The sequence below is a fragment of the Oncorhynchus clarkii genome, chromosome 9 (assembly GCF_045791955.1).
Source record: "Oncorhynchus clarkii lewisi isolate Uvic-CL-2024 chromosome 9, UVic_Ocla_1.0, whole genome shotgun sequence".
Classification (NCBI taxonomy): Eukaryota; Metazoa; Chordata; class Actinopteri; order Salmoniformes; family Salmonidae; genus Oncorhynchus; species Oncorhynchus clarkii.
Genome location: NC_092155.1, coordinates 55,201,692 through 55,223,064, shown reverse-complemented (window position 1 = coordinate 55,223,064; position 21,373 = coordinate 55,201,692). Strand labels below are relative to the sequence as shown.

Below are 21,373 nucleotides of genomic sequence, written 5' to 3'. Positions count from 1 at the left end.
GTGAAATTGAACTCAAATCTCTAATCGGGAACACCTGCTGCTCATCTCCTGCCAATGTTTTAAAGCGGGTGAGACAGCACTTTAAGATTTGAAGATGACAGGTCTGTAAGGGCTCTATCTGGACACCAATTTAAACCTTCAAGTTATATAAAGGGTCACTGTCAATATAAGCAGTTAGGCGTTTGACAATCATTCTATGTAAAGGCTTGCTTCTTTTAGAATGAGGCGTTTCTAGGAGCACAGCACAAGCTTTAAACACATTTGAGTGTATGTTTTAATCTGATAAACAGACGAGTTGTGGTTTGTTTGACTTGGTAACACTGCCATCTCATGGTATAAAGAGAAAGGAAGGTACAAAAATGTATTTCTCAATGTATAAAGCTTGAAAGCATTTTCTGGAAACGATTTAAAAAAAATAGACAGTTCTCTCACAACATTTACCACCACCACCATCATCATCATCCAAACCAAAAAATGGCACACTAACCTATGATACCTATGTCTCAATGTATAATGTAACAAAATTATAACATTTCCAATTGAGATATAAAAAGTGAGATAGTTCTAAAGGACACATACAAACAAAGTCACAATACCTAAGTAATACACAACATTTTATACAATATAAAGACAGTCACAGAGATATTCACAAGTGTGACTTGGGTCCTAGTGAACTTGGTAAACATTGTATGTCAGGTGATAGTGTTGCTCTCTCCCTCTCTTGTCTTTATCTTTATCATGGGAATTACGTAATATTGTGTGATCAAATCTTCAGGGACCTTGCTCAGTGGTATACTCTACTCCTTGGCATTGAACCTCCTCCAAAGACCCGAGTCTCTTCATGGTACACTTTTGAACTGGAGATTATAGAGTTGGCAGATCTGTTCAACTTGACTCCTGGTGTGTGAAGGAGATTCCCCCTAAGGGTCGAGTCATGCCTCACAGCATCGTATATGCTCTCCACACCTGGCAACCTCTCTGATTCCCTCTCTCCCTCCACCTTTGTCTGGCAGCTCTGTTCTCCTTTCCTCCCTAACCCTCCCCCCTCCACCTCTACCTCTATCAGGCAGCTTTGTCCTTCGCTCACCTGTCCTTCTCCCTCCCTCCCACACCACAACCTCCTCCTGGGCTTGTTGGCACCAGGGCATTGAACATGTCTCCAGCCACCCTAGTGATGTCTCCTCCTGCTGCTCACACTACACCACAAAGATCCTGTAGACCTCCAGCAAGATGACAAGGATGTTCTTGCAGGTGAAGAAGATCATCAACTGGTTGAGCACATTCTTCCTGATCATGAGGTAGAGGCAGTAGACGAGGAACAGCCCATCCTGGTGCCCCACAGTCAACAGCAAGCGCCACACTTCCCTGGAACAGCATAATCCTGGATAGCAGGAGGAGGGAGTTCCAGGCATGCCCTCCACCACAGCCATGCTTACCCCCTGAGAGAGACTCCACTGGGACGAGCCAGGCTGGGACGAGATAGGATGGGACTGGGCCTTGGTGGGGCAGGTCTGGGTGAGGTCCAATGGGAAATCCATGAGGGCCCAGGAGAACAGGGCCAGTCCTACGTCGATGACAGCCCGGTTGGTCTTGACATCTGGCTCTGTGAAGGTGTCAAAGATGTCCAGGATGTCGGCACCCAGGCCCATGTAGGCCATGAGGAGCTGGGAGAGCTGGTCTCGGGACATGTCTCCTTTGGGCGTGAGCCAGCGACCCAGAACCAGCACGATGAGCATGGTCTTCTTCAGGGCAGCCGCACAGTTTTCTGGGCCCAGCTGCAAGATGTCCTGCGTTAGTCAACACACAATGAGATTAGATGATACTTTAATGTCTACTTTCCAAGAAAGTTGCTGTGCGTTTTGTGGTGTAACACCTACCGCTGAGATGGGGATGTGAGCCAGCAGCTCCTCTAGCTCAAGGCTAGAGGAGATGTTGACCGGGAGCTTGTACTGCAGCAGGCTGAGCTCCAGGAACCAAATTGAGGGGATGACGGCACTGAGGTAGAGGAAACCATGGGGGAGAACCTAAAAGCAAAGCAGCGAGGAGGGGATAGGGAGAGTTATTTTTAGCAACACACTTAGTTTTTGGGCAGTCAGTATAAGAAGTAATGCTTCCACAAGTGTCCCATTTCAGACAGCCAATTATTCTCATCATGTATGCAAATCCCACTTGACAGCGCAAAGCCTTCTCCATGAGGAGAGAACTTCAAAGTTAGAGGGAGAGAGGGACCTGGAGTAAGCTTCCGTCTCAGCATGCCCCTCCGCACATAGGATGCAATATGATGGCTGGCTGATTCAGCATCGTTTGGATGGATGGAGAAATTATTCCACCGTTGTGTTTCAGTCAGCAATGACATCATTTTGTGTCATCTCTTTGAAGGGTGTGAAATAAAGCTTGTTAATTCAGTTCAGGGCCTGAGCCAGGCCATGCAGTAGACAATGGTGAGAAAAGGAGTATGAAGGTAAAATAACTGGACGTCTACACACACACATATGTAAAGAGTGGCTTTTCATGGAGAATGACAGTGCTTCCAGCAAGCAAGAGATTGACTGAGTGTTTTTGAAGGACAAAGAAGCTTTTTTTTAGATAAAGAGTGAGAGATATTTTGGATGCATACACAGCCTCTGGCAGGAACTCATAAAAGAGTTCCACCAGTACAGTGGTGAGTTCAGAGATGATTTATCCCCATACAAAAAGGTTTATGTTTAGGTTTATTAACTACAATCCTATACCACCCCTGTAAAACCAAAAACACAGGCAGAGCAGAGTAGACTGCGAAGACAGCTAGGCCAACGGGTGAATTGCTAATGTCTTTCTATCTAACATTTCCATTTATCGCAACATGAACAGGAGAGGAAAAAACATTTTCCTCGCATCAAATTAATGAGTTCATTTGTGTGGTTAATCATTATTACAATTGCTCTGTAACCCCGGGGCTGTTTGATTGTTTTTCATTAGGTTTTCCACTTGGGCTACGACTCCGAGACAGAACTAGATCATGAAGATGGTGCAAAAATGGAGGTACCTCTGTAAGTCTTACGTTGTAGTGTGTGTGTGTGTGTGTGTGTGTGTGTGTGTGTGTGTGTGTGTGTGTGTGTGCGTGTGCGTGTGTGCGTGGAATGTGAAAATAAAGACGTGTATATCAAGGTCATGCAAAATAATGGAACATATTGCTGCTAAATTAGTTGAGAATGTGAGTGTAAATACAAATTGGAAATAAGTGCAGTAAAAGTGGATGATGTTAGACAAGTTACTGCCTTGTGGAATGTAGATGGAGTGATGGACTGTATACAGTGCAAAGGAGGAAGCACTGGCAGATGTGTTTATTTACTTGTCACCCAGCGTCAACACATTATTACACAGTCATAACCATGTCATAATATGTCATAACAGCTGATATAACTTGTCATACCCTATTATAATATAGTCAGAACACTATCATTGCACATATATTTAGACCTGTTGTGACATATATTGCATTATTTTATGGCTGCTTATGACACCTACATAAGAGTGTAAAAACCCACAAAACCTACCATGGTAGTTATTTTATGGCTGGTTATGACACCTACATAAGAGTGTCAAAACCTACACAAGGCAAACAATTCCATTACACCATAGCCTGTGGGTTTATTTATTTGCCATGTTAAATGATCATTGTAATTGTGCACACATTGATGTCAGACATGCACCTACCCCAATGGTCTGTCGCTGCTGCCTGGGATGAATGCAGAAGCAGATTTCAGGAGCAGGACAAGACACCATGTATGTAATAGACCTATCTGCCTTATATGCTTATGATTTTCATAATGCTTCGATGACAGTGTCATAAAGTGTCATTTCTTAGTCCAAATGACACAGGATGGTCATAATGCTTCTTGACAGTGTCATAAAGTGTATTTTCTTAGTCCAAGTAAAGTGACGTAGGATGGTCAATTATGGCAGCCGGGGCAGCAGATAGCCTAATGGTTAGAACGTTGGGCGTTGGGCAAGTAACCAGTAACTGAAAGGTTGCTGGATCGAATCCCCGAGCTTACAAGGTAAAAATCTGTTGTTCTGCCCCTGAGCAAGGCAGTTAACCCACTGTTCCCCGGATGCTGAAACCGTGGATGTCGATTATGGCAGCCCCCCCGCACCTCTCTGATTCAGATGGGTTGGATTGAATGCAGAAGACAAATTTCAATTGAATGCATTCAGTTGTACAACTAGCTAGGTATCCCCCTTTCCTTAATGCTTATTGACAGTGTCATAAAGTGTATATTCTACAACTTATTTAAAATATGATGGAAAAAAACATGACTGTGAAGAATTCATTACAACAACAAAGGATGTAAGATACAAACTTTCAAAGGAAACATCTTGGCAGGGAAAAAACTAATTATGTGGGTTTCATAACCAGCCATAAAATAACACATGTCACAACCGCTGTAAATATATGGGTCATGACATTGTTATGACCATATTATGACAAGTTAGGACAAGTTATGTCAACTGTTATGATATATTATGACATGGTTATGACCGTGTCATACTGTGTTATGCCACTGGGTGTAAAGTAAAGTGTTAACGTTTATTCTTACGCAACATTTGTTCCAGAACTAGTTTGGGTAATACTTCTCTTTGTGTCAGGGTGTGACGAGGGTGATTTGTGTAGTTTTTGTATTGTCTAGGGGTTGTTGTATATCTAGGTGTTTATATGTCTATGGTTGCCTAGATTGGTTCCCAATCAGAGGCAGCTGTTTATCGTTGTCTCTGATTGGGGACCATATTTAGGTAGCCATATTCCTTGGGTATTTCGTGGGTTATTGTCTAAGTGTAGTTGCCTGTCAGGACTCGTGTTATTAGCGTCACGTTCGTTTTGTTGTTTTGTCTAGTTTGTTCTGTGTTTATTCTTCATTAAAAGAAGTATGTATTCTTATCACACTGCGCCTTGGTCTCCTCGTTATGACGAACGTGACACTTTGCCAACAAGTGTAATGCGTTTTTAATGCCGTTATTATAAGACTTAATCGTGTATGATAGGTAATGATCCTGAGTGATCATCATTATTAGTGTGTCATTGCTGTAGAAGACACTGTAAGGCTATATACGTTATATAGACATTGTTACCATTTCCACTCTGCGTTGCGGGTATACTTGATGGTGACTGCCATCTTCACCCCCAACAGATCCACGCCCATCAGAAGCAGCCGATAGAGGGGCTCCCTTCCCCTTTGACGGCGACCACACACCACACGGTCGCCACGCCATGGACGGCAAACAGGAAACGGCTCAGCAGGGCCAGCAGGAAGTTGATGACATGACACATCCTGCCTGAGAGAGGAGTCCCACAAGCCCCAGTGGAGGAGAATGTATTGTCCACTAAGACACTGACCTTTGGCCCCTAATGGTTAGGACCAGGATGAAATGAGGTGTCTGATCCCATATCTGCCTCAGTCAAATCCTCAGATTATCGTTGCCATGCCATACATGAATAGTCAGAGGAGTTGGCTAAAACACAAACAAATTGGTCCAGCCTATGAAGGAGGTATGCTGATCCTAAATCTGTCCTACCTGTAGCTGATTGTATCATAGGGGTATCATCATGCTGTGATTACTGTTGACCCCCCCCCCCTACGAACTGAGTGTACTGAGTCACTTTTCTAAAAGCCTTTTATATTTGAGTCATCATAAAAATAAATAAATGCCATACTGTATGGCTAATAGCTTTATCAAACCATAGTCACGATTAGCCCATACTGTGACCAAACCAAACAGTTGAATTGGCATTAGACAGTGAATAGCTTCTCCATAGTGTATTATTAACTAGGATGTAGGATGAAACAAAGCCATTGCTGATTGAAAACAGTGCGAGGAGCCAAAGTGGGACTGTGAGAGTGATGAGTGAGCATGTATTACAAACCTTTCAACTGTTCTGACCAGTCAATTTCAAAGACTGTACAGAGACATCAAAAGGAATAACATGTTTTTAATGAGTATCATTTTATACATTTGGTACATCTGCTGTATGATCATGATGACTAGGAGCAGTCCCTGGCCAATGTCCTGTCCCTGTTTGGTACATCTACTGTTGGTTACAATTTCAGCTGGTTAAATTCACACTGGGAATTTACTTGTCACTGAATTTCAATTAGAAAAAAGTAATTATGTACTTCATATTTTGAGTACTAACACAATTCGAGTACTTAAATAGCTAACTAAACTATGAGTAGCTAACTAACTAAATTGTATGTACAAAAAGTAAAAAAAATCTTATTGTGATGATCAAAATGTGTTGTCAATCTAATCTCTTCATACAATATATAAACTGTATGGTCATACTTACAGAGTGAAAATATTCCAGATTAAATTAAATCTTTGCTGAGAGTGGTTTAAATGTAGCTCCAATATTTCTTCTTCAAGTTTAATAACAGGCTTTTGTTTTTGTGAGTAGATACACCCCTGTAATTCGAAAACCCTAAATTCTATATGATATGGCTAAGTTGTGCCACTGTGTCTACCTTTTAAATGCCTCCCACCTTAAATACACACACCACCACCACCCCTGGCTCCCGACATGATCCAGGGCCGGACTACCGCATTTGGGGCCCCGGGACACCCGACCTGGAGGCTCCCTGGAGGTCAGAGGCCCTGGGGCACGTGCCCAGTGTGTCCGTTTGGAAATCCGGCCCTGGAGGTAGCCCCACTGGATGAGTAGACACAGGAGATAAGGGATCCCTGAATATCTGGGTAACATTTCACTTGAAGCGGGTATACACAGGGGTGGAGCCTGAGGGGTGTCCGGCTGTGGCACTGGTCACCCCTGACATCTGATTGGCCACTCCGGGTGCCACACAAAATGTAATTCGCTACTGGCAGTTTGATGCTGACTGATCTCATTTCACCTCTCATTTATTTTGACGTTCGGCGCCGCATTTTTCAAAGCGAGGACGAGGAAGAGAGAATATTATCGTTGGTTGCAAGATACGGAAGAATAAGAATAAGAAGAACATACAGAAGAAGAGATTATATTTCCACAGCTCCACAAGCTCTTTTCACGATTGGCGAAAGCATCATATTTGAAGTAAGTTTTAACCTCTCTGGGATATGTGGGACGTCCCACATGGCCAAAAGCCAGAGAAAATGCAGAGCGCCAAATTCAAATAAATTACTATAAAAATCTAACTTTCATGAAATCCCACATGTAAGATACCAAATTAAAGCTACACGTGTTGTGAATCAAGCCAACGTGTCAGATTTCAAAAAGGCTTTTCGGCGAAAGCAAACGATGCTATTATCTGAGAGTAGCACCTCCGTAAACAAAGAGAGAAAACATATTTCAACCCTGCAGGCGCGACACAAAACACAGAAATAAAAATATAAATCATGCCTTACCTTTGACGAGCTTCTTCTGTTGGCACTCCAATATGTCCCATAGACATCACAAATGGTCCTTTTGTTCGATATATATCCAAAATGTCCATTTATTTGGCGCGTTTGATCCAGAAAAACACCAGTTCCAACTTGGGCAACGTGACTACAAAATATCTCAAAAGTTACCTTTAAACTTTGCCAAAACATTTAAAACTACTTTTGTAATACAACTTTAGGTATTTTTTAAAGTAAATAATCAATATAATTGAAGACGGGATGATCTTTGTTCAATACAGGAAGAAAACAAACTGACGCTACCTTTCAGGTCACGCGCCTCTAACAAACAGTACACTTGAAGTGACCCTCGTTTTGAACAGGGCTACTTCTTCATTACACAAAGGAAAAACCTCAACCAATTTCTAAAGACTGGTGACATCCAGTAGAAGCGGTAGGATCTGCAAGAAGGTCCCTTAGAATTCTGGATTCCCAATGAAAACCATTGGAAAGAAAGTGATCTCATAATAAAAATCTGAATGGTTTCTCCTCGGCGTCTCGTCTGCTATGTAAGTTCTGTTATACTCACAGACATGATTCAAACAGTTTTAGAAAATTCAGAGTGTTTTCTATCCAAAGCTACTAATAATATGCATATGTTATCTTCTGGGGATGAGTAGCAGGCAGGTGAATTTGGGCAGGCATTTCATCCGGACGTGAAAATACTGCCCCCTGTCACGGTTTAGCATCTGGTTTAGGTTTCCTGAACAACTTCCACGAAAGTTGAGTCACTGTGTAAGTTAACGTAAGACGGAACCAAACCGGCTGCACTCGTGCGCCATCGTGCGGCATCGTGCATAAATGTATTTTGTCCCTCTACACCAAACGCGATCACGACACGCAGGTTAAAATATCAAAACAAACTCTGAGCCAATTACATTAATTTGGGGACAGGTATAAAAGCATTAAACATTTATGGCAATTTAGCTAGTTAGCTTGCACTTGCTAGCTAATTTGTCCTATTTAGCTAGCTTGCTGTTGTAGCTAATTTGTCCTGGGATATAAACATTGAGTTTTGATTTTACCTGAAATGCACAAGGACCTCTACTCCAACAATTATTCCACACATAAAACGGCCAACCGAATCGTTTCTAGTCATCTCTCCTTCTTCCTGGCTTTTTCATCTTTGAACTTTCATAGTATTACTACGCCGACCGGCAAAACAGTTTGTCTTTCAATTACCCACGTGGGTATAACCAATGAGAAGATGTTACGTGGGTACCTGCTTCTATAAACCAATGAGGAGATGGGAGATGCAGGACTTGCAGCGCGATCTGCGTCAGAAATAGAAAGGACTTCTAGATTTTTGTACTTGAACTCAAAACTAACAATTGTTATTATCAATCTTTTAACGTTACTCAAAAGATTACCACAATTTGCTGCTAGCTAAGTTACTTACTGCAGAGTAGGGCTAGCCATGATCTAACTAGTAACTTAAGCTGGTAGTAGATTTTATGGTACAGTTATGATAATGGAAATTTGTAATTAAGATTGAGATTGGACTAAAATGTGTGTAATTGGATGCTTAGATGTAACCACAGACGGTCTTATTTTTGCATAGGGTCAATTAAACATGAAAAGAAAGGGAGAGGTATCAGACTTCTTTTTAAAGAAGCACAACAGGCAGATCAGGTGCAAACAGATCCCAGCCATTGCATCACCACCTGACCCCAGAGCAGCTCCCTATCTGAGGCTAGTCAGAGTCAGTGTGGTCAGATTTCACAAGGACCCAGTCTACCACCACCAGGTCAGAGCATCTACCAGGCAATCAGTCACATGCCCAATTCAGAATTTAAGTTTAGCTTCAGCTTGTAATAGATGATTTTGTCAGATTAAGCCTCACTTTAAAATGTTGGTTGTTAATTCATATGTGTTCTTGTTTGGATGACTGTGGCATTTTTATTGTGATTATACACCATAGGTTATTGTGTTATTTTAATATAATAGATATATTAAGGGATGACACAGAGACCTCTGGCTCTGAGCAAGACAGTGAGCCAGAGCTGCCAGGAGATGTCATCGAGTCCCTCTCAACTGCATCAAGCACCAGATATGCTGTTCCAAAAGGACCCAGTGGTAGGCCAGTCCAATACTTTAAACTACACATTTTAGTTAGCAGCTGTTAGAATCTAATCTAATTATACATTTCCATAGAGATATGCCACCTTATTTAACGTGTATTTCAGACATTTCAAGATCGAGAGAAGAGGTTCCTGTACAGACGTGTTTGACAACATTTCCCAGAACTCAGCATGGTACTAGGAAAAGGGTTTACAACAGCTCCTGATATGACAATTCATGGCTTGAAAATTCTGTAAGTCAAGATTCAACTTATTGTTTCGCCTGTAGGCATTTTTCTCTGCCAAATACACCCGAATCTGCCTTCACATCACAGTCTGGTTTTCGTAACAGGAAAAAAGGCACTGTTTAAAGATTCTGGGTTTAAGATCCATTCGAAGGCAGAGCATCATATCAATGCTATGTATGCTTGGAATCAACATAAAAGGGCTATTGACAGCAACTCATCAATGAGGACCGGAAAAAGAAAGTGGAGGAAACTGTACTTACATTAAAACAATTGCAGATATGCTCCTATTAACTGCCACTCAAAATATAGCGCAGAGAGGTCATCGATAGTTTGATGACTCTCACAACAAGGGTACTTTTTTGACATTCTTAGAAGAAATAGCAAAGCATTACCCTCTCATAGAGAAAAGGATGAATGCATGTGGCAATGCTAAGTACACAAGCCACCAAATCCAGAATTAAGTTCTTAAGGGCTTAGCTGAGATGGTACAGAGTGAAATAATAAGAGAAGTAAAAGAAAGTGAAGTTGTTAGTGTTCAGTAATTGCAGATGAAACCAAAGATTTATATAAAAAATAAAAATGTCTTTAGTTGTGAGGTACTATTACAACGAGGCCATCCACGAAAGCTTTTTACACTTTCAGTCAGCTGAAAGCTTAGATGCAGCAGGCCTCACAAAAATTATAATTGATTGCCTTGAAAAACATGGTCTGGACTACAGAAATAACCTTGTGGGGCAAGGCTATGACAGTGCATCCGTCATGAGCGGAAAGCATTCTGGTGTGTCTGCACGGATTAAAAACAGTGCAAGATTTGCATTTTATGTGCACTGTAATGCACATTGTTTGAAATTCGTTCTTGTCGATGCTGTAAAATCAGTGCTTGAGGCAGTTCACTTTTTTGCTCTCCTGCAGAAGCTTAATAACTTTGTATCTGGCTCTTACATTCATCTCAAGTGGCTTGCAGTTCAGAAAGAGCTATATCCACAGCAGCAGCCCAGGGAAGTACAGAGACTTACGGATGTAAGGTGGTGTCATGACGTTGCCCTCTTTGGGTACAGCAAACCCCATCCCCCTCTCCCTGCCTCCCCCTTGCCTCCTTCAACTAGGCTGCTGTGGTCAGAGAGAGGTCGTAACTTCCTGAAGAAAGGATCGCCACACAGTATAGAGACAGAGTGAATTTTCATAGACAACAAAGTAATTTCTTCCACCTCACAGAACTTGAGGTCGGAACAACATTTACGTTCCAGAGAAGGTATAAAAGATCGGTGAAGAATCCAGCTACGAACTGGTCCGTTTGTTACAACTTGGGGAAGCTCATGGGAGACGGTGCGGCCACATTACCATAACGCTGTTTATATAATAGCCTCAGATATGAGGTTTACATCTAATTGTTGTATAAGATGAATGAGTGAGGATGATACTGTTTGTAAAATTGTGTAATGTGATTTTGAACTGTTTAATGAAGGAAACTCCAATTCCCTTTTGAGTTTGAGTTTAAATCAGAGGACCGCCCATGAGCCCAGTTAGGGTCAGGCATCCTGGGACAGCCCCTTTTCTGCAATTCCGAATAAAACCCCAACTTTGAGAAGTTCTCAGTAGACCATGTTTTTCTCTATTACGAGTGGACAAAGGTTGCAGACCATTGCTGAATCTTTTAACCATACCACATGGTTAAACTCTTAGACTATCGATACCGACAGAATAAGAACAAGTCTTTGATATTAATTGTATTTATTTTATTTTACCTTTATTTAACTAGATAAGTTAGTTAAGAACAAATTCTTATTTTCAATGACGGCCTAGGAACAGTGGGTTAACTGCCTGTTCAGGGGCAGAACGAAAGATTTGTACCTTGTCAGCTCGGGGATTTGAACTAGTCTACAGCTAGGAATTCTGTATCATTGAACGCGAAGAACGACAACCGTCGAAACATCCATTCTACAAGAACATGAATGAACGTCACTCTGAACTATCCCCTCTAACCATGAGAGAGAGAGAGGACGAAAACTCCAACAGAAACTAACTTTTCAACAAAGATCCCAACGACACACTGAGTGTAAATATATATAATGATTGCTATTGTTCCCGTTCATGTGCAAAGGATTATTATTTCAATTGTTATAATTATTAACTCTGTAGTGACTTCTCAGTCGACCCCCACTTCCCTTTTGTCTAACAAGCCGCCATGCCGGTTTAGCCCACTAGGGCACATTCTCCTATCATTTCTTGTATCCATATTTACTTTGTTTGTTTGTGTGTGCACTTCTGTGATTGTTTAGTTAGTTAATAAGTAAATGATTTAAGACAATTGATGTATGGATGACTCATAGTGAAGTCTGGGTTCGTGCAGATAACCAACCATTTACGACATTTGGAATGAGACTAACGTGAGGTAAAGTAAATAATACATTAATCAGAAGACTATTGATCAGATATGAAAATATCTGAAAGGTTATATTAGGAAATTATAACTTTGTAATCTGAATATTTTCCTTGGTGCCCTGACTTCCTAGTTAATTACAGTTACGTACATGATTAATCAGTTTGATCGCTTAATACTAATTACAGAGAATCTTTGATAAAAACTATAAGTCTTCAGTTTAATGATAGTAAAGACACGACAGTGGGCATGCAGATACATGGCATGCCGTAATCTGAGGGACAGGCTTCCAGCAGTTCTGAGAGTGCTACAGGATATCACACTTAAAAATAGTGGTGATAGATCAGTGGAGGAAAGGGGCCTTCTTTCTCAGAGGGCTTTTGGTTACCTTTTGTAAAGTGCTTGGTGATGCCAAATGTCTTTCTGACATTCTCTAATGACCTAGCAAGGTCTGTGGATCTAGTAGGTGCCCTTACAGACACATTACAGGACTACGGAAGTGAGGGTTACTTTGGAGAACTATGGAAAGAGGTTGAGAGATGTCAGAGCACTGCAAAATAAGTGTACAAACAGTATGTAAAAGACAGCCTAAAACAAGCTTAAGATTTCACGACTCATTGACGATGAGCACTGTAGGACAGAAAATAGTGACCAAAGTGATGGTGAGAGCTTCCAAAGAGCTGTCTTTTATCAGGTGCTTGACAGTCTCACCGCTGAGCTACAGAGGCGTTTTTCAAAAATAATTGTGAGATAATGCAAGGGGTCCAGTCTCTCAACCTAAAGAGTACAACATTCTTGAATGAGGAGCCTCTGTTTGCCTTTGCTCAGACCTTTGAGTCAGATTTAGAGGACCTCAAACGTAAGGTTCATCAAACCAAGTGGCTTCTTGATAGGAGGGAGAAAAGTGGAAGGAAAAGGCTGTCTACTCTCCTTGACTTTGTTGTGTTTCTAGAACCTTATAAAGAGGTCTTCCATAAGCTATTTCGACATTGTAAGATTTCTGTTGATATACCAGTCAGCAGTGCTTCTTGCGAGAGAATAATTAAAACCTGCACTGTGTACTAGCTAGTACAATGACATTATACAATTATAAATCCAAAGGATATCATGTCATATTTAATTTGGTCTTGATTAGGCCAATTCCAAAACGTATCTTTGATATTAGTTAACATAATATCTATGAGCATAAATATTATTCTGTAAGTTTGTAATATTGATGATTTTTCAAGTCAATTTCTGCTTGACACCTGGTACAGTATGTAAAAAAAAAAATTGTAAATGTACTTTTTGGTAAATAAAATATGCAATTTATGTAACACACAAATGCTACCTTATCTCCTTGGTGCTTGAGCTTTATTTTCAGAAAATATTTTGGATGTTCAACACTTATAGACCTAGATTATGTATTATGTATGATCCAGAGTGATGGCGTAGCAGTAGGACGTATTGTCGTGTAGTGTCCCTTGTATATATCGTTTGTTTTCGTTTTTTTCTTCACATATCTTTAAAACTTTTTGCTGAACCTCAACTTCTTCTAAATACTCTCCTGCAACCCGCCTCACCCAACGTAGCTATTTTTCCTAAAGTATTTATATTTACTTCGGACCTGGAACCCCTCAACTGAAGCTAGCCAACGAACTACCAGCTTCAGCAAAACATTGCTAGCGGTCTTCAGCTAACCGGTCATCAGCTAACCTTTAGCTCGGAAAGCTCTCGCCAGTTCGAACAACGCGACTCTAACCAGAGCATAACGGACCTATTTATTATTTTATTTTATTTTTCATCCCCGGATTCCCATCGCAAACGGAACATTTTGAGCTCCTGGGCTACAATATCCAGACCCACGACCGGTCCATCGATGTCACTGCATGAAGAGGAATAAACAGATACCCCCATCGCGACGTCCCCAAAGGCTAACTCTCTAGCCCTTGCTATCTCCTTGCTTGCAAATTCGGCCTGCTAACTGCTAGCTTGTTTAGCCCGGTCCGCTAACTGCTACCGTGTTTAGCACCGTCTACTAACTGTTAGCTTGTTAGCACAGGCCTGCTAACCGTCTGAATCGCCGCGTCCCAAACACTCACTGAACCCATATTTACTTTCTATCCCTTTTCGATTTTTAATTTGTTTATACCTTCCGGTAACCTGCCTCACCCAATGTGATACGGAACCGCTATTATCTTTACATTTTTAGAACACACTCAAGAACCTCCAGAAGCTAACCAGCTAACTGGCTACAAGCTATTTGGTCATTGTTAGTTTTCTAACCTGGATAACACTCGCCAGTCCAGCTTCCCTGCCCCATCCACCGCTGCCCCTTGGACACTGATCACTTGGCTACATAGCTGATGCATGCTGGACTGTCCATTAATCACGGTAATCCATTCTGCTTGTTTATGTTTTATCTGTCGGCCCCAGCCGCACTTAGGCTCTGTGTGTAGTTAATCCGACCCTCTCTGCCTAATCAATCGCCATTCTACCTGCTGTTGTTGTGCTAGCTGATTAGCTGTTGTCTCACCTACTGTTTTAGCTAGCTCTCCCAATTCAACACCTGTGATTACTGTATGCCTCGCTGTATGTCTCTCTCATATGTCAATATGCCTTGTATACTGTTGTGCAGGTTAGTTATCATTGTTTTAGTTTACAATGGAGCCCCTAGTTCCACTCTTTATACCCCTGTTACCTCCTTTGTCCCACCCCCCACACATGCGGTGTCCTCACCCATTACAACCAGCATGTCCCAACACTGTTCCCAGGCCGTCATTGAAAATAAGAATTTGTTCTTAACTGACTTGCCTGGTTAAATAAAGGTAAAATAAATAAAATAAAATAAAATGTCCAGAGATACAACCTCTCTCATCATCACCCAGTGCCTGGGCTTACCTCCGCTGCACCCGCACCCCACCATACCCCTGTTTGCGCATTATGCCCTAAATATATTCTACCATGCCCAGAAACCTGCTCCTCTTATTCTCTGTCCCCAACGCCCTAGGCGACCAGTTTTGATAGCCTTCAGCCGCACCCTCATACTACTCCTTCTCTGTTCCGCGGGTGATGTGGAGGTAAACCCAGGCCCTGCATGTCCCCAGGCACCCTCATTTGTTGACTTCTGTGATCGAAAAAGCCTTGGTTTCATGCATGTCAACATCAGAAGCCTCCTCCCTAAGTTTGTCTTACTCACTGCTCTAGCACACTCTGCTAACCCTGATGTCCTTGCCGTGTCTGAATCCTGGCTCAGGAAGGCCACCAAAAATTCTGAGATTTCCATACCCAACTATAACATCTTCCGTCAAGATAGAACTGCCAAAGGAGGAGGAGTTGCAGTCTACTGCAGAGAGAGCCTGCAAAGTAATGTCATACTTTCCAGGTCCATACCCAAACAGTTCGAACTACTAATTTTGAAAATTACTCTCTCCAGAAATAAGTCTCTCACTGTTGCCGCCTGCTACCGACCCCCCTCAGCTCCCAGCTGTGCCCTGGACACCATTTGTGAATTGATCGCCCCCCATCTAGCTTCAGAGTTTGTTCTGTTAGGTGACCTAAACTGGGATATGCTTAACACCCCGGCAGTCCTACAATCTAAGCTAGATGCCCTCAATCTCACTCAAATCATCAAGGAACCCACCAGGTACAACCCTAACTCTGTAAACAAGGGCACCCTCATTGACGTCATCCTGACCAACTGGCCCTCCAAATACACCTCCGCTGTCTTCAACCAGGATCTCAGCGATCACTGCCTCATTGCCTGTATCCGCTACGGAGCCGCAGTCAAACGACCACCCCTCATCACTGTCAAACGCTCCCTAAAACACTTCTGTGAGCAGGCCTTTCTAATCGACCTGGCCCGGGTATCCTGGAAGGACATTGACCTCATCCCGTCAGTTGAGGATGCCTGGTCTTTCTTTAAAAGTAACTTCCTCACCATTTTAGATAAGCATGCTCCGTTCAAAAAATGCAGAACTAAGAACAGATATAGCCCCTGGTTCACTCCAGACCTGACTGCCCTCGACCAGCACAAAAACATCCTGTGGCGGACTGCACTAACATCGAACAGTCCCCGCGATATGCAACTGTTCAGGGAAGTCAGGAACCAATACACACAGTCAGTCAGGAAAGCTAAAGCCAACTTCTTCAGGCAGAAGTTTGCATCCTGTAGCTCCAACTCCAAAAAGTTCTGGGACACTGTGAAGTCCATGGAGAACAAGAGCACCTCCTCCCAGCTGCCCACTGCACTGAGGCTAGGTAACACGGTCACCACCGATAAATCCATGATTATCGAAAACTTCAACAAGTATTTCTCAACGGCTGGCCATGCCTTCCGCCTGGCTACTCCAACCTCGTCCAACAGCTCCCCCCCCCCCGCAGCTACTCGCCCAAGCCTCTCCAGGTTCTCCTTTACCCAAATCCAGACAGCAGATGTTCTGAAAGAGCTGCAAAACCTGGACCCGTACAAATCAGCTGGGCTTGACAATCTGGACCCTCTATTCCTGAAACTATCCGCCGCCATTGTCGCAACCCCTATTACCAGCCTGTTCAACCTCTCTTTCATATCGTCTGAGATCCCCAAGGATTGGAAAGCTGCCGCAGTCATCCCCCTCTTCAAAGGGGGCGACACCCTGGACCCAAACTGTTACAGACCAATATCCATCCTGCCCTGCCTATCTAAGGTCTTCGAAAGCCAAGTCAACAAACAGATCACTGACCATCTTGAATCCCACCGTACCTTCTCCGCTGTGCAATCTGGTTTCCGAGCTGGTCACGGGTGTACCTCAGCCACGCTCAAGGTGCTAAACGATATCATAACCGCCATCGATAAAAGACAGTACTGTGCAGCCGTCTTCATAGACCTTGCCAAGGCTTTCGACTCTGTCAATCACCGTATTCTTATTGGCAGACTCAGTAGCCTCGGTTTTTCGGATGACTGCCTTGCCTGGTTCACCAATTACTTTGCAGACAGAGTTCAGTGTGTCAAATCGGAGGGCATGCTGTCCGGTCCTCTGGCAGTCTCTATGGGGGTGCCACAGGGTTCAATTCTCGGGCCGACTCTTTTCTCTGTATATATCAATGATGTTTCTCATGCTGCGGGCGATTCCCTGATCCACCTCTACGCAGACGACACCATTCTATATACTTCCGGCCCGTCCTTGGACACTGTGCTATCTAACCTCCAAACGAGCTTCAATGCCATACAGCACTCCTTCCGTGGCCTCCAACTGCTCTTAAACGCTAGTAAAACCAAATGCATGCTTTTCAACCGTTCGCTGCCTGCACCCGCACGCCTGACCAGCATCACCACCCTGGATGGTTCCGACCTTGAATATGTGGACATCTATAAGTACCTAGGTGTCTGGCTAGACTCTAAACTCTCCTTCCAGACCCATATCAAACATCTCCAATCGAAAATCAAATCAAGAGTCGGCTTTCTATTCCGCAACAAAGCCTCCTTCACTCACGCCGCCAAACTTACCCTAGTAAAACTGACTATCCTACCGATCCTCGACTTCGGCGATGTCATCTACAAAATTGCTTCCAACACTCTACTCAGCAAACTGGATGCAGTTTATCACAGTGCCATCCGTTTTGTCACTAAAGCACCTTATACCACCCACCACTGCGACTTGTATGCTCTAATCGGCTGGCCCTCGCTACATATTCGTCGCCAGACCCACTGGCTCCAGCTCATCTACAAGTCCATGCTAGGTAAAGCTCCGCCTTATCTCAGTTCACTGGTTACGATGGCAACACCCATCCGTAGCACGCGCTCCAGCAGGTGTATCTCACTGATCATCCCTAAAGCCAACACCTCATTTGGCCGCCTTTCGTTCCAGTTCTCTGCTGCCTGTGATTGGAACGAATTGCAAAAATCACTGAAGTTGGAGACTTTTATCTCCCTCACCAACTTCAAACATCTGCTATCTGAGCAGCTAACCGATCGCTGCAGCTGTACATAGTCTATTGGTAAATAGCCCACCCATTTTCACCTACCTCATCCCCATACTGTTTTTATTTATTTATTTTTCTGCTCTTTTGCACGCCAATATCTCTACCTTTACATAACCATCTGATCATTTATCACTCCAGTGTTAATCTGCATAATTGTAATTATTTGCCTACCTTCTCATGCCTTTTGCACACAATGTATATATAGACTCCCCTTTTTTCTACTGTGTTATTGACTTGTTAATTGTTTACTCCATGTGTAACTCTGTGTTGTCTGTTCACACTGCTATGCCTTATCTTGGCCAGGTCGCAGTTGCAAATGAGAACTTGTTCTCAACTAGCCTACCTGGTTAAATAAAGGTGAAAATAAAAAAATAAAAAAAATAAATAAAAAATTACTGAAAACAGAGTGTGTGTGTGTGTGTGTGTGTGCGTGCGTGCGTGCTATCTGCCACATTGAAAAACTCCAGGATAAGTGAATTATCACTTCTACATCTAATCAGCAATCATAGGATTCATTCATGCGCCTTAGATATCAGGTTAGGGTTACACACACATTTTCTTTCATGGTCTATGGACCCCCTGAAGTAGCCCCATGTATAAAACTCTAGTTCCGCCACTGGGTATATATAAGGCATTCATAACATATTTATAAAAACCAGTCATAATACCTTCATGAGTGTTGCAGAATCATTCATAACAACTTTCAGAACACATTTATCCAACATTATTAGAAGTTTCCTCTCATGATCTCTTAATTTGGCAAAATGCCACTGGGTAAACAGTTCTTGGAATTGTCTTATGGATTGTCTTATTTAATTAGGAACTTTTCTCTGACAATAGCCATGAGAAAGTGTATCTGAAGTGGACTGTGTGTTCTGGCCTGGAGCACCAATCATACTGTAAATATTATGTTAGACCTCTTCAGTGTGTGAGTGTGTGTGTGTGTGTGTGTGTGTCCTCTGGGTGCCATTGTTAGTGAAGGACAGCAGATTACACTTCCCGTCTCTGCGACAACATCTTCACCGCCATCCTTCATGAACAAATCTACCCTAGTGGAGCAAGCCTTCAATGGGCAACGTTCAAAGAGCACCCAGCAAAGAGCACCCAGCACCCAGCACTGCCCTTTCCCACCTAGGTCTGGTCCCTGCCCTGTTCAGCACTGCTGGGTCTGATAACAGCCTTACTAACTCGCCCCCTAGCCAGCATTTCCATGTAAAAAAGCCCCATGAGCTGTAAATTCATAGGAGCACATCAAATTTGGTGTAAAATGAAAGCTAAGAGTATATATTTTTCAGAAAATAAGGCATTTTTTAAATGTTCAACCATTTTCCATCCTAAAAATTCAGAATTTGATTTCTGGTCAAACAGATGGAAAACTGGTCTTAGAAAACATCTAGCACACATATGTCAGAGTCAAGGCCCGCGGGCCACATCCGGCCCGCAAGAAGGTTTTTTACGGCCCCTGGGATGATCTTGATTTATTATTAGAACCGGCCCGCAGCAAGCCGGCAGCCCGCAGATCTTTTACACGCACCAATACTACATTTCCCACAATGCAAAGGTGACGCACCGAGCAGTAGGCTGCTTCATTTCAATATTTATTGGCACAGCAGTCGTCAGCATCACAGTAAAATTAACTTTCAGATACCCATCAAAAATGGCAAAACGGAAGGTGGATACTGAGAACCGGGGGTTTCAAACAAGGTGGGAGTCGGAGTATATGTTCACGAAGGTAGCTGGAAAACCTGTGTGTCTTCTGTGTGGAGAAAGTGTGGCGGTACTGAAAGAGTATAATCTGAGACGACATTATGAAACGAAACACGCGGACAAAAACAAGAATATGGACATGGAACAAAGGCTACAAAAGGCAGAGGAATTAAAACGAGGCCTCAAATCTCGACAGGCTCTGTTCAAAAAAGCCAAATCACAAGGCCAGGCTGCTGTCAAGGCCAGTTTTATTTTGGCAGAAGAGATCGCTAAATCAGCCCGGCCATTTACGGAGGGGGATTTCATCAAAAACTGCATGATTAAAGTTTGTGACGAAGTTTGCCCAGAAAAAAGGCAACTCTTTTTAAATGTGAGTCTGAGCAGAAACACCATTGCCGAGAGAGTAGACCAGTTGTCCATCAATCTAAAAGAGCAGCTTGTGAAAAAGGGAAAAGATTTTATTGCATATTCCTTGGCTGTGGATGAGAGCACCGACATTTCTGACATTGCCCAGTTGTCAATTTTCATCCGCGGAGTGGACTCCAACCTAAGCGTGACAGAGGAGTTTTTGGCTTTACGTCCTATGCATGGCACAACTACGGGGCATGATTTGTATGAAGAGGTGTCAAGATGTGTAAATGAGATGGAGCTGCCTTGGGAAAAACTCGTGGGTTTGACAACCGACGGAGCACCTGCGATGTGTGGACACAGGAGCGGACTGGTGGCGAAGATACGGGAAAAGATGCAAGAGGAAAACGCGACAGGTGAGCTGACAGCTTATCATTGTATCATACACCAGGAAGCGTTGTGCGGTAAAGCCTTGAAAATGGAGCATGTAATGAGCATCATCACGCGCACAGTTAACTTTATCAGAGCCAAAGGTTTGAATCACCGCCAGTTCAAGGCATTTCTGACGGAGTTAGAAACGGAGCATGGTGATTTGCCTTATCACACAGAGGTGCGATGGCTAAGCCAGGGAAAGGTGCTTCAAAGATGTTTCGAGCTTCGTGAGGAGATTTGTCTGTTCTTGGACAGCAAAGGGAAAGACACAACACAACTCCGAGACGAAATGTTTCTGTGTGAAATGGCTTTTCTGTGTGACATTACGAGTCATCTGAATGCAATAAACTTGCAGCTGCAGGGTCGGGATCGTGTCATCTCTGATATGTACAGTACAGTGAAGGCATTTAAAACCAAACTGACTCTGTGGGAGACGCAGATGCGGAAAGAAAATTTGAGCCACTTTCCCAGCTGCCAGACCATGAAAGAGAAGCTCTCTACCAGTGCGTTCCCGAGCACACAGTTGGCTGATAAAATAGGTATGCTTGCCGCTGACTTTCGACGCCGATTTGCTGACTTTGAAGCACAAAAAAGCAGGTTGGAACTGCTCGGTAACCCATTTGCTGTTGACGTGGAAAGCTCACCACCAAACCTCCAAATGGAGTTGATTGACCTCCAATGCAATGATGCACTGAGGGCAAAATATGCGGCAGTGGGTGCTGCGGAGTTCGCCCGTTTCCTCCCCGGCACAATGCCCCAGCTGCGCATCCAGGCTGCTCAAACGTTGTCTATGTTTGGCAGCACATACCTGTGTGAACAACTGTTTTCTTTGATGAACCTGAACAAAACAT

The 21,373-nt window shown here is 43.1% G+C and overlaps 1 protein-coding gene across 1 annotated transcript; it reads right to left on the bottom strand.

The window, feature by feature from the left end:
* Nucleotides 1-1,196: 1,196 nt before the first annotated feature.
* On the bottom strand, nt 1,197-5,308 carry LOC139417296 (transmembrane protein 26). Its single transcript, XM_071166560.1, is given in 5 exon segments — nt 1,197-1,787; nt 1,878-2,011; nt 2,014-2,024; nt 5,110-5,198; nt 5,201-5,308. Coding segments are annotated over 5 exon segments (933 nt in total).
* Between the last annotated feature and the right edge of the window lie 16,065 nt (nt 5,309-21,373).